This window comes from Armigeres subalbatus, chromosome 3, assembly GCF_024139115.2.
Source record: "Armigeres subalbatus isolate Guangzhou_Male chromosome 3, GZ_Asu_2, whole genome shotgun sequence".
In the NCBI taxonomy this organism is placed as follows: Eukaryota; Metazoa; Arthropoda; class Insecta; order Diptera; family Culicidae; genus Armigeres; species Armigeres subalbatus.
In genome coordinates this window covers 369,766,578-369,781,358 of record NC_085141.1, presented here as the reverse complement: position 1 = coordinate 369,781,358, position 14,781 = coordinate 369,766,578, and the positions used below count along the sequence as shown (strand labels likewise).

Here is a 14,781-nt window from a genome sequence, read left to right as displayed (position 1 = left end):
TCACACTCATTATCAGCTGCCTCCGGGTTATCATTTCGCAGCTGCTGAGCCTCGCTATTTGATGGTGTCGATCCTTCGACCAGTTCCATGAATCGTGCATCACGACTGATCACAATTCGGTCGGTGTCACGGTCAAGAAAACGAAATCCTTTTTTGGTGATCCGAGTAACCAACGAATACGAGCTTCTTTGCTTTAGGGTCAAATTTCTTCCTTTTGTTGCTTGGAACATGGACGTATGCATGACACCCGAATACTCGGAATTTAGCGAAATCCGGTATTGAACATGTCCATAATTCGTGTGGAGTACGATCAATGGCGCGGGATGGCATTCTGTTTTGGATATAAGCAGCAATTAATACTGCTTCTTCCCAATATTGCTTCGGCAAATTAGCATCCAATAACATACAATTGGCCATTTCCTGAAGTGAACGATTTTTCCGTTCCGCTACCCCATTTTGTTGGGGGTAGTAGGGAACCGCGTACTGTGGTTCGATGCCTTCTGTTTTGTAGAAATGGAGCAACTCGTTCCCGGTATATTCCCCTCCGCCGTCTGATCTGATGGCCCGAGGCTTCCGACCGAAAATGTTTTCAGTCCAACGCACGTACTCACGAATCTTTTCTGCTGCCTCAGCCTTCGATTTTAGGAGGTTCACCACGCAAAATCTGCTATAGTCATCGATTATGGTCATTAGGTACCTGGTACCCACTCGGTGTCTGATGTTCCATCGGTCCGCAGAGATCACTGTGAATCAGATCCAGAGGTTTCTTAGAACTTTGATCGGTCACAGGATGGAATGGACTACGTGCCAACTTTCCTTGAAGACAACATTCACAAACGATCTTTTCACCACAGTCCTTGACATTGAATCCACTCGCCAGCTCGTTCGTTTTATGACACTTATGACACTTGGATCTCGGTGGCCAAACCTCCTGTGCCAGATGTGTTGGGATTGGCCATTGTGTTTTGCACTTGTCACTGCTATGCACTGCACCAACCGTTTCTCCTACCGCTATCACAGCTCCGTTATCCGCTAAAATCTCCCCTTTGAACACCACTGCAAATCCTTTCAAAGCCAGTTTCCGAACTGATGTCAAACCGCCTTCGAGAGACGGCACGCATAAAACATTCTCCAACCTGATCGCTATTCGATTACCTTTATTACTCACGGCGATTAGCACGCCATTGCCACTTCCAGCTGACTTAGTTGTGGTACCATCAGCTAGTGTAACTTCGATGACCACATCTCTTTTCAATTCGTTGAAAAAACCACCGTCGTTGGTCATGTGGCATGTGCAACCGCCATCCACCGTCCATGCACCAGGAATCGCTCCTCCTGCAATGAAGCACACAGCACCCTGTACCGTAGCTGAACGTAGCTGAACCTCTTCCTATCATGTACTTCGTCTTCGAAGTGTTGATGACTAGTCCGATCCGTCTAGCTTCCCTATTCAGTCTTCAAAAAGACCAAAAAGGTAATGGATAGGGCTAAACTGAAAGTGGGTTGGTCGGTATGTCCTCCATCTTCTCAAAATTACGTGTCGTCGGCGGAGCCAAATAGCTGGATAGCTTATTGAAAATTGTACCACTCGTGTTAATCCCTGCTCTTCGTATTACCTCTTCCAAAGCGATGAGGAATAGCAGACATGAAAGACCATCACCTTGCCGTAAACCTCTGCGCATTTCAAAGGGACTCGAGAATGCCCCTCCAACTCGAACTACGCACATCACCTTGATCGCCTTGATCAACCATGTCAGTTTATCCGGAAATCCGTGTTCGTGCATTAGCTGCCATAGCTGGTCCCGATCGATTGTATCATATGCGGCTTTGAAGTCGATGGGCACGTTGTATTCGCGGCATTTCTGCAGTACTTGGCGAATGGCGAACACCTGGACCGTGGTGGATCGTTCGCCCATAAAACCCGCCTGGTACTGCCACACGAACGCTCTTGCATTTGGTGTTAGTCGACGGCATAAGTACCTTGTAGGCGGCGGCGTTCAGCAATGTGTTTGCGTGGTAGTTGCTACAATCCAGCTTATCGCCCTTTTTGTAGATGGGACACATGACACCTTCAGGGCTGGTAGCGATGAATGCCGTTCAAAATAGTGACTTTAGTGACCAACGATGACAAAAAAAGTGACCAAATAGTGACTTTTCAATTGCAGAAAAAAGTGACCGAATAGCATTGTTACGGTATAATTCGTAGATTGCAACCTAGTGTGTTATTTTTGAAATCCTAATGTAGAATGCTATAATAAATCAAGAAAAGGCAAAAACAACAAAAGCATGATGATTACTGCTACTGGCCACGCCCATCTTCACCGTAAGAAGGGAGAGGATGGAAGCAAGAGTCCAGCGTCTGCAACATTCTCAAGGGTACCACGGAGTTGGATATTGAGGATGAGATTCGTTGGATCAGCCAGAAGCTAGCAATGTGACCATGGTACCTCATATTAAATAACACACCACGAGAAGGTATCTACCCGGCGTCACGTGAACGGGTAGAGAGTTACGATTTGTATCGCAAAATTGTGTGGACATTTGTTGTTTAATATGAGCTCAAAGTTACAGCTAAAGAATTATATAAATTTATCTAATTGATTCCTAGACTATTTGGACTCACAAAGCTTATAAATAATGGTTATGACCATTTGTTGGAAAAAATACAAAGTAATTAAAATAATAAAGAAATGTTTTAAATACGATTTCACCTGTTATTGAACTATGATTTAATAACAAATTTAAATGAAGTTTTTGACGTGGCATTATGAGGAAAATTTTGAAAATCCAATAAAACCATGGTATCTTATTAGAAATCCAAAAATTCTAATAAACTTTAATTTCTAAATGGCAGACTTTAGTGTTAAAGTTAATTAAAAATGGGTGGCCAAATAATCTCGAGTTAAAAAATCTTTTAAATCTAATTAGTTTGTTTTATTTTGTTTTAGATTTTAAAAATCCGACCAATTTGTTCACCTCCACACTAGTTTTTTGCGTATCTTTTCTGAATATAATCACTTCCACAATTTTTTTTTTCGAAACTTAACCCGAAAGGTCGCAAGGCGGATTTAACAATCATAAACAGATTTAACAACCATTAAACATCGACGCCCTTATTGCTCATTATTCTCCCTGACGTTGAGAAACATCAAACATCATTGTCATGTGATGAAACTGAAGACACCGGCGGGTATCAACGCTCACCAGCAGACTACGTGGTTCTGGTACCAAAACTCCTAAATTCTGTACTCTTTACTTGAGGTTCGCCTTTCGCATTTTGACAAAATTCGTGCAGAAAAAGATCATAGTTGGCATGAATCGGAAATAACCTCACGATTTCCACAACACACTTGGAACTTTTTGGGTGCATATTTCCCTAATTTAATATATCGCTACCAGATCCACATTTGATTTGATTGATCATGGCAGGGCTGGTAGCGATCAATGCTGCTCAAAATAGTGACTTTAGTGACCAACACTGGTGAACAAAGGGACCAAATAGTGACTTTCAGCTGCAGAAAAAGTGACCAAATAGTGACTTTTAATTTCATTTGCAGTGACAAAATGGACTTTGTTTCAAGTTAATAAGGCCGATAAAAATAATTTTTGAAAATTATGTCTCCCCCTAATATAATATCTTTTGGTCGAAAATTTCAATTTGAAGGGGCAATAAATTTTAAAAAAAATAATTGTCAAAACATTATTCAAGAAATCTGATGAAAAGGAAATTGTGTCCCCTTCACTTGTCATAAGACGAGTTAATACAATCCCATTGAATTCCACTACTTAATTGTATCTTGACAGATACGTATTTCGACCTCAACAGTAAGGCCGTCTTCAGTGTCTCGTACTTGACTCGACTTAAGGCCTTACTGTTGAGGTCGAAATACGTATCTGTCAAGATACAATTAAGTGGTGGAATTCAATGGGATTGTATTAACTCGTCTTATGACAAGTGAAGACATTTTTTTTTTTTTTTTTTTTTTTTGGAGGTTTACTGGCGGGACTCTGAATAGAGTAGAAACCTCTGCACCAGGCCTTTGATGATACCGTTGCATAATTCCTTTCGAAGCAGTTTGCCAGCCGTACACGGAACATGTCGTCCAAGAAGACGCTGTTGCAACTGAATCAGAGGGAATTACGTTCATAAATAGTCAGACAGGTCTCATGCTAACTAACATCGTTATAGTTTAAAGTAATTTTTGTCATTTTCTTGTCAGAGTCAAACTATTTTGTCAGTTTTTATGCTATTTAGACGTCTATTGTCATTGTACGCGCTCGAAATCGACCGAAGCAGTTTTTTCAACTCACATGGAACATGTTGCCCAATGCTTCATCGAAGAAACTGAGTCGGAAGTTTTTTTATCAAGTATAAGAAAGTGTTCAATCCCCGATTTATAAAAAATGACAAGTTAATAACTTTTGAAGCAGTTTTCCAGCCGTACAAGGATCATGTCGTCCATTAAGACACTGTTGAACTGGCTCAAAAGACATTACATTTACAACTCTAATAGATACTCTCTCCCATTATCTCATTCCTAATCATATAGAATTTTTTTAAATCTTTTGTTTATTTTGGAGGCTCAATTGCCGAATCATACAGATTGGTCTGTACTATGTCATTTTTGTCTTTATGGTCAGAAGGTATGAAGTATGCGTTCCTTGAATTACTTTGTTTGCCTAAGTTATTGGTTCTTCCTGTGGCAATACTATCAAACACAATGTAAGTTATGTCTTGTAAAAAGTGGAAACTGCTCGTGCATTTAGTCTATTTTTTTGTTATTCCTTTGTCAAGGTATTACTATTATTATGTTCTAATAAGTAGCTTGATCGTTTCCAAACTAACTGTCATTATCTATCATGTACTAATGATCAGTTATGAGTCAGCTATAGGATTCACTTTTCGGTGGCAAAGTAAAGCTTCATCACGCCTATTCCCTACTATTAGTAAAAATTATCGTGAATGAAGCCGGCATAAGATTGTTCATATACCATCATTATAATTTGCGGTATTTTTTATTATTGCTCTTCGAAGTGAGGCATAACAAAATAAAACTGGCACCACGTTCCTAGTTTTGAAAAAACTTCTACTCAGTGAATCCAGCAGTCGATTCCCTACGAATGTCTTGAATACTTAGTTTTTTTTAATAAATGCCTAGCTAGCTAAATGTAAGCGTGGCTACGAGTCATCGTCACATGGAACGCATCAGAAAAGTATTGCCGAAAAGAAGAGAACTCACATCATTATCACTGATGAAAAAGGCCTCTGCATGACTGCACTACCATTCAAGGCTCCAAGACACGAGATCCGTTGGATCACATGTAAATGCCGTAAATTAGTGCGTCAATGCCAGATATGTAACGCGGCACCAAATAAAAATAGTCAACATGTGATACCACCACGACAGGATATGCATTTGGTTGCCATATCAGTGCTAATGGCGTAAGCCGACCCACCGCGGCAAGGTAACATATCCGAGGGGAAGGGTCTTATGACAAGTGAAGACATTCCACTAAAAAGCTCAAAATAATTTTCTTATCAAAATGGAAATTGTGTGCTTATTTAATGGAATGTCTTCACTTTTCATGCACCATTTAATTCCATTACTTTGCAATCTTCACAAGTATACGTATTTCGACCTCAAGAGTAAAGACGTCTTTAGTCTGTCAAGTCGAGTCAACTATGAGACACTGATCAAAGTTTACAAAGTGATAGAAATAAATGGAATAGTTCGTCTTTAGACAAGTGAAATCTGATAAGTTTGTTTAATTTGATTCTTTTTTATATTTTTTCCACCCCCTTCACCACTGGAAAAGCACAACTTTGAAGCAAGTCATACAGAATAATGTGCAATAATGTTTATTATGGGTTCGAACTTATTCGAAAAATCTTACCTTGTGTAAAAATAGTTTTTTTTAACAGAAATTTATATAATTTTTCAGACATAGGTTTAATTTAACTCACATAGTTTATAAATCTGAAACCCAAAAATAATTTCAAAACCTAAAGAATTTTCTCAGGACTTAAATACTAATATCCCGGCAAAAATGTGTGATCTTCAACAACCTTGACAGAAATCTTGGCAAGTCCATTGCAGTATCAATCAGAGATGCGAATTTCTCCATTTTAATTAAAATAAATAATTTTGGGTTCAATCAAAGTTAATTGCCTTTATTCCGGGGATTAAACCACCCGACTTGGACATTAATTTACAATGTTCTGAAAGCTCATAGGTATGTGAATATGTACATTATGTGAATGATATTGATTTGGAAAATGTATTGGAGGTAACCACTTTCCCTTCGATGGGACGACCCTCAGTAAGCACCCGTCTAGCGTAAATTTTTAAACATTTTTTCTCATTCCACGACGATGCTCACGAAACATAGTCAAAATTGTTAAAAATAGTGACTTTTTTCGAGAAAAAGTGACTTTAGTGACTGAGGCTTTTTAGTGACTGACTCGAAAAAAGTGAAAAAAGTCACTAAAAAGTGATCCACTATGATGATGATGGGTATGATGACCGTGCATTTTGTAGTTCCTACTCCGTGATTGACCAGAACAATCGTAATTACACAGGAAACCAATGGATAGAAGCATGGGATTTGCTCTCCAACCTCAATGTACGCAGTCCGAGAGCTCTTGTATTTTAAATGGTCGACAACGGCGCTGATCACGTTCTCATGGTCTATCGAGGATGGGAAGGAATTGATGACGAGTCACTCGCCCACTGTAAGCCGAAAACGCCTCTGGACTCGCCACGAGTTCATGCGGAATTTTATTGAAATCTAGGGGTTTTCATGGCATAGGTTCATCTTGGTTAACGGGTTGTTGCTAATGTGGTAGTGATGGAAAGGTGGTATATGTAAAGTGGACGTCAGAAACGAGCTTTGCCGCTCAGATATCGAACCGCCAGAACTAGTCAAGATGTAAGGTAGAAGATAGAAATAGAACGGGCCTGGGATTGAACCCACGACCTTCTGCGTAATAGGCCATATGACCACCATGCCCGTTAACACATTTGATTTGGTTGATCATAATAATAATAACCCAGTGCAGCGCTCTAGCCAGTGCCTTACCACCGTGTTTAAATAGCTTTACTGGCAGTTGGTCAGCCCCAGGGCCTTTGTTGTTCTTCAGCCGGTCAATCTCCTCCTGGATTTCCTGGAGATCCGCAGCAAACGATAAAGGAGTGTAAGACGATCATCAGGGAAGCTAGAGTGAAGACAGAAAATCCGGTGCTACTAAGGATTAAAGGACTACCAAAGATGCACCAACAGAGACTGAGATGCGAGAGATAGTTTCATCAGTGGGATCCCCTACCCAAAATCTGACTAAATCAAGCATAATTTTCCATAACGACGTATGTAACAAATATGAGGATTCGAGAAATCCTTTGCTGAAAGTTGGCAAAACTTTTTCTAAAACTGTTTTAAAACTAAATCTTTTTTCAATACTTTTTTCCGCTGGCATGCATCATTACAAGACACGTAATAAGCGTGCTTCACAGTAAAGCTCAGTTCATTCAAATTCATTGTGAAAAACGATAAAATTGTACATACACCGGTATGCTACACGTACGTCGGTGTACATTGGTCGGTTTTCCATAGTGCACGATTGACGCAACTGCAGTTTTGTTTTGTTTTGATTTTTTTGTTACATAGGTCGCTCTTAGTTCCCATATGTTAAAGCGACGTATGTAACAGTGAGACTTCAAAAATAGAAATTTTTACATACGTCGATTCGCAAAAAGATTAAATTAAAGAATTTTTAGATCTAAAATCGATGCGTATTATATAAAGCCGCGTGTGATTGTCACGTTGTATTAAAAACCCCGTTTTGTTTACTTTTGTTACATACGTCGTTATGAAAAATTATGCTTGAAATGATTAGTAAAGGAGTTCCAAAGTATGCCGAATCCTTTCCCCAACAGATCAGGCATCAACACCCAGGAGTTCGCTCAGAAGCTGTTGGAATCAGGACGCATCGAACACCGAAATCAGTCGGTGCAGCAGGGCAACGTGCGACCGTACGCAGAATCACAAGGCTCATGCCTATGTGTACTCTTGTACAGCTTGTATATTAATAGCCTTCCAACTTGCAATTATCATCCCTACGCAGACGATCTGCAGTTTTATATTTCGGGGCCGATTGCTGACGTGGATGGGCTAATTAGAAATAGCAACAGTGATCTTAGAGCAATCACTTGTTGGGCTAAAGTAAATAGTCTGGACCCGAACCCGAAAAAACCCAAGCCATTATCTTCAATCGATCGGGACCAGTCTTACCGGAAACGAAAATTGTTTTCAGTGATGAAGTTGTTCCATTATTTGACCATGTTACTAACCTCGGTCTCCAAATGGACAAAAACATGACCTGGTCATACCAAGTAAACAGTGTTGCGCAAAAGGCATACAATATACTAAGGACCTTCTGGCGTTTTGAACCGGTGCTCTCGTTAACCACTTGTTGTAAACTGGTACAAGTCGTTATCATACCTATTTTTACATATTGAGATATAGAGTGGCCTGTGCAGATAAAATAGAAATCCATAAGCAATTGTGGTAAGAAAGTTAAAGAATATACATGACAGCTATTATCAGGATGCAATCTACGCAACGCAATTCTGGTGAAGGCGAACAATTGAAAACGTATAGCTCGAGAAATAGAAGGTTAACTAATACATGTTCATCCGCAAATAGAAGCGATCCTGAAGGAACAAGCCGTCCTGCCTAGACTTTATAAAGGGTAGAATATCGCATAATTTCTCTGAAGATATACCAAAATTTGAAATTATATGCCACTTTTTGTGAAGAATAAATTTTGTTTCATTTAATAAATAGTTATAAATTTGCATTTTGATTCTTTATTCGAAAGACAGAATATAAGCAATAAAGAATATAAATAATAATTATTTTATAGATATCTAATACAAATTTTGAGCTGGAATTACGCAAATCATATGAACCTACTTGGTATGGGACTCCACAGCCACGAATCCAGAATGGTCCCGGAGCACCCCACATCATGCTGGTTCTGATTCTGCTGCTGCTGGGGACTCGCACCCGAGCCGGATGATTTCTTCACCGGCCCCTCATCCACCTCCAAAATCTGACACCCCGAACAGCAACAGCTAGAGGTCGCACTACAAACCCCCTTGCAACAGGCACAACTCAATGCCTGCTGCCCGCAGTAGTACTTCCCATCCGGACGAGCGTACGCCACATCGCCACAGGCGTTAACCGAAATCTGGGGCTTACAAGTGACCACTTCCTCATCCTGGATCAGATGATTCCACAAATTCGCTAAATCCTCCGAACAACGCAGGGCCGTTCCGACGTCGGCCTTGATCCACTTTTTGTCCAGATACGGAAGTGCTCTAAAGTGCAAGTCGGAACCACTGGACGTCCCGAAACTACTCATTGCCACTCTTCAACCACACTTAGCGAAGCACTTACGCAAAAAATAAAGCCCCACACTCCTTATCCACTAATTGCTATTTTCGTTATTGCACTATTTTCCGCTATTTTCTTCTATGATGATGATGATGAAGCTATTGACGGTGGCTTATGGTAAAAAATGGGAGGACAAGAGAGGTAACACAATTTCCGCACCCTCTACAATGACGAAAAGAAAATTTCACTTTTCCGTTTGGATTCCATGGTTTCGCTCCGGATTCCACTTTCCGCGGGTGCAGAAGCACGCGGACTTCCGTTTGCGACCGAATACACTCCAAATAACGGCACTTTTCCGGGATAATTTTCGATTTTTCGCAATCGTTGAAAGTTTTTTCACCTCTCGTTTCCTTTCGCAATTTTCCAAATTTTCCAAGTTTGACACTGCGAGCAGTGAAGTCTGAAAGTGCGCACTGTTTCTTTTGGTGGGGGCATTATTTATTGACGATTGCCGGCAATCGAGGGGTGTTTGTTTGGTTGGTATTAGCGATCAGCTGATTGGATAGATGACAAAACGCTCGCCCGGCTGAACTCAAATTTGGGTCAGTTTAACTCAAAATCGTAAAAACTGGCTCAAGACAAAATTGAGTTAAGGCCATCGAACTCAATTTTGAGTAACGGAAGAAGATATTTTATTTTGAGTTGCTTCAACTCAAATTCACAAAAACTAATATATACACTACTAAAAATCCACACATATTTATTGGCAAAAATCCATAGATTTAACTTATGATGTATATAAGCGCATACATAACCATTCTCTACGCGAACTACTAATAAAATATGTATCCAAATAAACTCTATGTGTGGTCTCTAATTAGCAATTATTTAATTTATGTGTATGGTTCTATATCGATTATATTAGGGTGGAGCTATTGCAAAAAATTATAACGGCGACACATATATCTTATATAGATATTTTTGGCAGTGTAGGATTTTGAGTTTGTCAAATCGAGAAAAACAATCTTGCTCAGTCAAAAAAAGAAATAATTCAGAAACAGAGCACATACATTTATTATCCAATATAAATTAAAATATACATTATATACAAAAACAATATTAAAAACGTTCCTTAAATGGCTGCTGCGGGCTGCTGAAAGATCGTTCTAACCGTGGACCTCTGCTCAAACCTCCTTTATACCTTCATATCTACATTGAACAGCATCTGTGTGTCGTAATTTCGATCACTGATGCTGATATGTGACGTATAGTGTATGAGGGCGTCGCCAAAGTCCCGGAACTGCAATCTTTAAAATACTTGATAAATTAATTCATATGGAAACAAGAAATGCGGGTTACCTTGACCTGAGAACTTTGACTAAATAGTTGTACATACTTCATAGTTACTTTGGATCGAGCTCTGGATTGTTGCTTAATGATTTTAGTACTGCAACGAAAAAAGGGCCAAATATCAAATTTAGTTGAGACTTTAGGTTATTAAAACTTACCTGAAGTTCTATCAGCGACCGTTGGACTTCTTGAAATTTTCACTCTGAACTCATTTTCTAGTTCTGCTTCGATTTATACAGAATGAGTCAAACTAACTCAAAATAATAATTCTCAGTTACTCAGCGTTTGACGTCTCTGAAGAACTTATTATTTTGAGTTAAAGCGACTCAAAATTGAGTTCAGCCGAACGAGCGTGAAAGTATTTGAAATGGCGGCACGGTGCTCCCCTGACCGTTATTAACAAAAAAAATTCTCCATCAAAACTAATACCCGCGGAGCTGAATTCTGGGGCTATACTGCATCTCTGGCCGAAATTTGAAAAAAATCGTAGGGCCCGTTTTGGAGTTACGCCCTTTTTAAGACGTAACTGATATATATCGAAGGAATTCACAGGATTCTGTTTCAACACGTTGTAAATTTTCTAAGTTGTATCCCCATCTAAAATGATTATCGTATATAAATAATCATCTGACTTTTTTCTGCATTATTAGCGGTTTTAAGAACATGTTGCATGGATTTTGGTCATAAATTAAAGCCACTCTATCAAAAATCCAACCGAAACAAAATCGTGTGAAAAACAGAATTCTTTGTATAACATATCATCAAATACATATTTCTCAACTTCCAAGGCATCGTCAGTGATAAAAAAAAGATTTTTTTTGTTATAGCTATTAGAATTCTATACAAAATTGTTGACTATGACGATAAGTAATATGAGATTTGTCTAAGAACATTTAAAAATAAGATTAGCCTCATCTTAAGTCTACATTCAATTCTAGCCAACTACGTATGATTAACCCTTTTTATTTATGTTTAAATTAAATGGACAATATCAAATGCATACATATCTTCTTTTTGCAATAAATTTCAGCTCGCAAGAGATGGGTTTTATACAACTTCGGCGTATATGTCGATATATGTATACTCTTTGTGCCATCCCTGCCCATGGCCGAATGTATTAAAAAACATTTTAAATGAAACTTTGGGATATGATATTTGAAGGTCTTCGGAAGATCCTAACTTTCCCAGGAGACAACCTCGGAGACAACGAACTTATCAACTGCGACATAGAATCCAGGTGAAGGTTTATATGAGGAGTTGCAAACATTTTGAAAATGCTTCAAAACCTTTAAACAAAAACCACAGATGTCATTCACATAGAGTAATTGTACTACTATTAATAACATGCTTCGATAACGCCAACAATTTTAGATTTAGAGAAATGATATATTAGAAAAAAGTTTTAAGGTCCATTAAGGGCTACTTGTTTATAAAAAAACACAATTGTACATAACATGTGAGAAAAGTTATTCTATATAAAAGTTATTGATTTCGACTTGCTACGTGTCATTTTCAATAATCTCGTGCATGCTTACTGCTGAAAAAATAACAAAAATGAGAGCAACGCAATTTGCACATCAATTCTATGTTTTTGATTGATATTGGTTTGGGTACATGCATTCAAGGAGCAGTAACCCACATGTTATTTACTAAAGCTTCATCCATACATACGTCAACAAACTTTCTCAAATCCGCATTATTTTACAAAATGTGCGCAGCATCGTGAAGATCGTGGTATGCTTAGTAAAGCCGTTTTTATGCTTAAGATACCTTTGACGTACACCTTAAACCAATAAATCTGCCCAGTTAGTTTTAACACTGCTTTTATGTAACGTTAACGAACAAAGAGTGTTCACGTGGATTGAAAGAGGAGGACACTCAATATAGAATCACTGTCCTTGTCGGGAATTAGATGTATTTTTCGCAGCATGCCCGACTTTTTCAATTTTTATTAGTAGCTGAATATTTACAATAGTCCTGGAAACGCCGCTCTCATGTTTTTCTCGGCTTCGCAAGTAGTCATTATTCCTATCATCAGGTTTATAGTCTTAAGGTCACCTGCAATAATGTACTCGAAATGGTTCAATTTGACAAACTGTTCCATATAAATACGGTTCGAATTTTCCAGGTAATAAGTGTGGATACAAAGACAGCACTTGTAGCCGATTGTCGCAAGGTTTTGAAATTTTTGTTTGATCTGGAATTATTAATACCATTGATACCGATACCATTTTCAATAAACACATTTTCGTCAAGGATATGTCTACTGTTTTTAATACATTAAATCAAAGCTGGTACATCATTGTAGTATGCAACTGGTATATCAGCAAACTACACCTGATTCTGTTTTTACACGGCCGTGTAAAAAAAATCCCATACAACATTTTTGCAAAGTTGATCCATTTTACATGATTCGTCGAGAAATCATAAAACTTTTTTTACATGGATTTTCAAATTTTTAACTGAAAACTTTTTTACGCGAAACGCATCCTCCGTGTTAAAAAAGAATCGGGTGTACTTTTACTGCTGACGACTCAAAGGAAGTTGAGAAATATGCATAAGACGAGATATTATATTGATTTTCTTCGATATCTTACAGTTACGTCTTAAAAAGGGCGTAACTCCAAAACGGGCCCTACGATTTTTTTCAAATTTCGTCCAGAGATGCAGTATAGCCCCAGAATTCAGCTCCGGGTATTAGTTTTGATGGAGAATTTTTTTTGTTAATAACGCTCAGGAGAGCACCGTGGGCGGTTAATGTAAATGCAATGATGAAAATTGACTTTTGTATTGGCAAACAAAGGTTGCACGAAGAAGAAGAAGTCGAAGAGTGATATTAAAAAGTTTTTAATAAAAATCGAAAATGAAATGAAGAAGCAATTGAGCGAATAAAAAGTTTTGATGGGAAAGGTTAATTGAATACAAATTTTTTAAAACGACTTATCTGCTTTTGTAAACAAAGATTCAAACGTCGATTTGTCGAATCAAACAACACCAAACACCAAAAACAAACCAATACATACACCGCTTGGCAGAAAATGTACTTTAAAAACTTTTTTCGGACAACTAAATAGTTCAAAACGTATATGCATGCATGCATGCGTCTACTTTTTTCATCACTGATTTCTAAATTAAACTTGTTGCTTGTATATTCTGATTTTCGTTAAGAAAAACATTTTACGTTGTTTTTATGCAGCAAATGTTGTTACGTCGTGTTGTCGGTGTTGCATTTTTTTTGTCGCATTTGCGTGAAACGTTTCATCTTGACGCAACATTTCGACGTATCAACAATTTCGACGATTTCAAAATGATGTATATGTGATTTATCTGTTGCAGAACGTTGTAACATATATTTTTATTATCAATTCAGTAGAAAACCGAATTAGCCGCCAGTGAAGTTGGATTTTTCTCACAATCCATACCTTAAATCTTATTTCGGAAGTGGTGTGCTGTATTGGCGAACAAACGTTGCATGAAGAAGAAGAAGAAGCATAAAGATGTTATTCGAAACTCTTTTTAAAAATTATAGAAGCAATTTTATCAAAAATGGTTAGCAGCGCAGGGTTGAAAATTTCTTATACTTTGTATAAAGTGCAATATCACTAAATAAAAATTTAAATCGAAATTATGTGAGTTATGCAATATAAGAAATTTCCGACCCCGTACTGCTAACCGTTTTTAATTAAATTGCTTCTAGAATTTTTACAAAGAGTATCAAAATTTTCTACGTATGCTTCCCCGTGCATTTTTTTTCGAATATAATCTTTTCTGTTTCTTCTTCTTCATGCAACATTAGACTGCCAATAGCGCATCACCAAATGAAAACAGCGCACCTCTTCCGAAGTCAGGTTTAGCATACGGATTGTGAGAAAAATCCCACTTCGCTAATCGTATATTTCGGTTTTCTACTGAATTGATAATATCAAAATAACTAAAATGTTCACACGCAGTGCAAACTAGTTAGCGACGATAAACCTTTTCTTAATGCTAGAGTGCTTTGAAAATAGGTCGTATGTGCAAAAGAGAGTCTCTCTT

At 38.1% G+C, this 14,781-nt stretch overlaps 1 protein-coding gene across 2 annotated transcripts in view; it reads right to left on the bottom strand.

Moving 5' to 3' along the window:
* Positions 1-9,822, bottom strand: part of LOC134226420 (probable E3 ubiquitin-protein ligase HERC2) — a 69,886-nt gene extending 60,064 nt beyond the window's left edge. For both annotated transcript variants that reach the window (XR_009983473.1, XM_062707188.1), the window contains exon 1: positions 8,974-9,822. Coding sequence is in view for 1 of the 2 variants with exons in the window: in XM_062707188.1 (XP_062563172.1) it covers positions 8,974-9,424 (451 nt within the window). In the remaining variant the exon portion in view is untranslated. The remainder of the gene's footprint in view (positions 1-8,973) is intronic.
* Between the last annotated feature and the right edge of the window lie 4,959 nt (positions 9,823-14,781).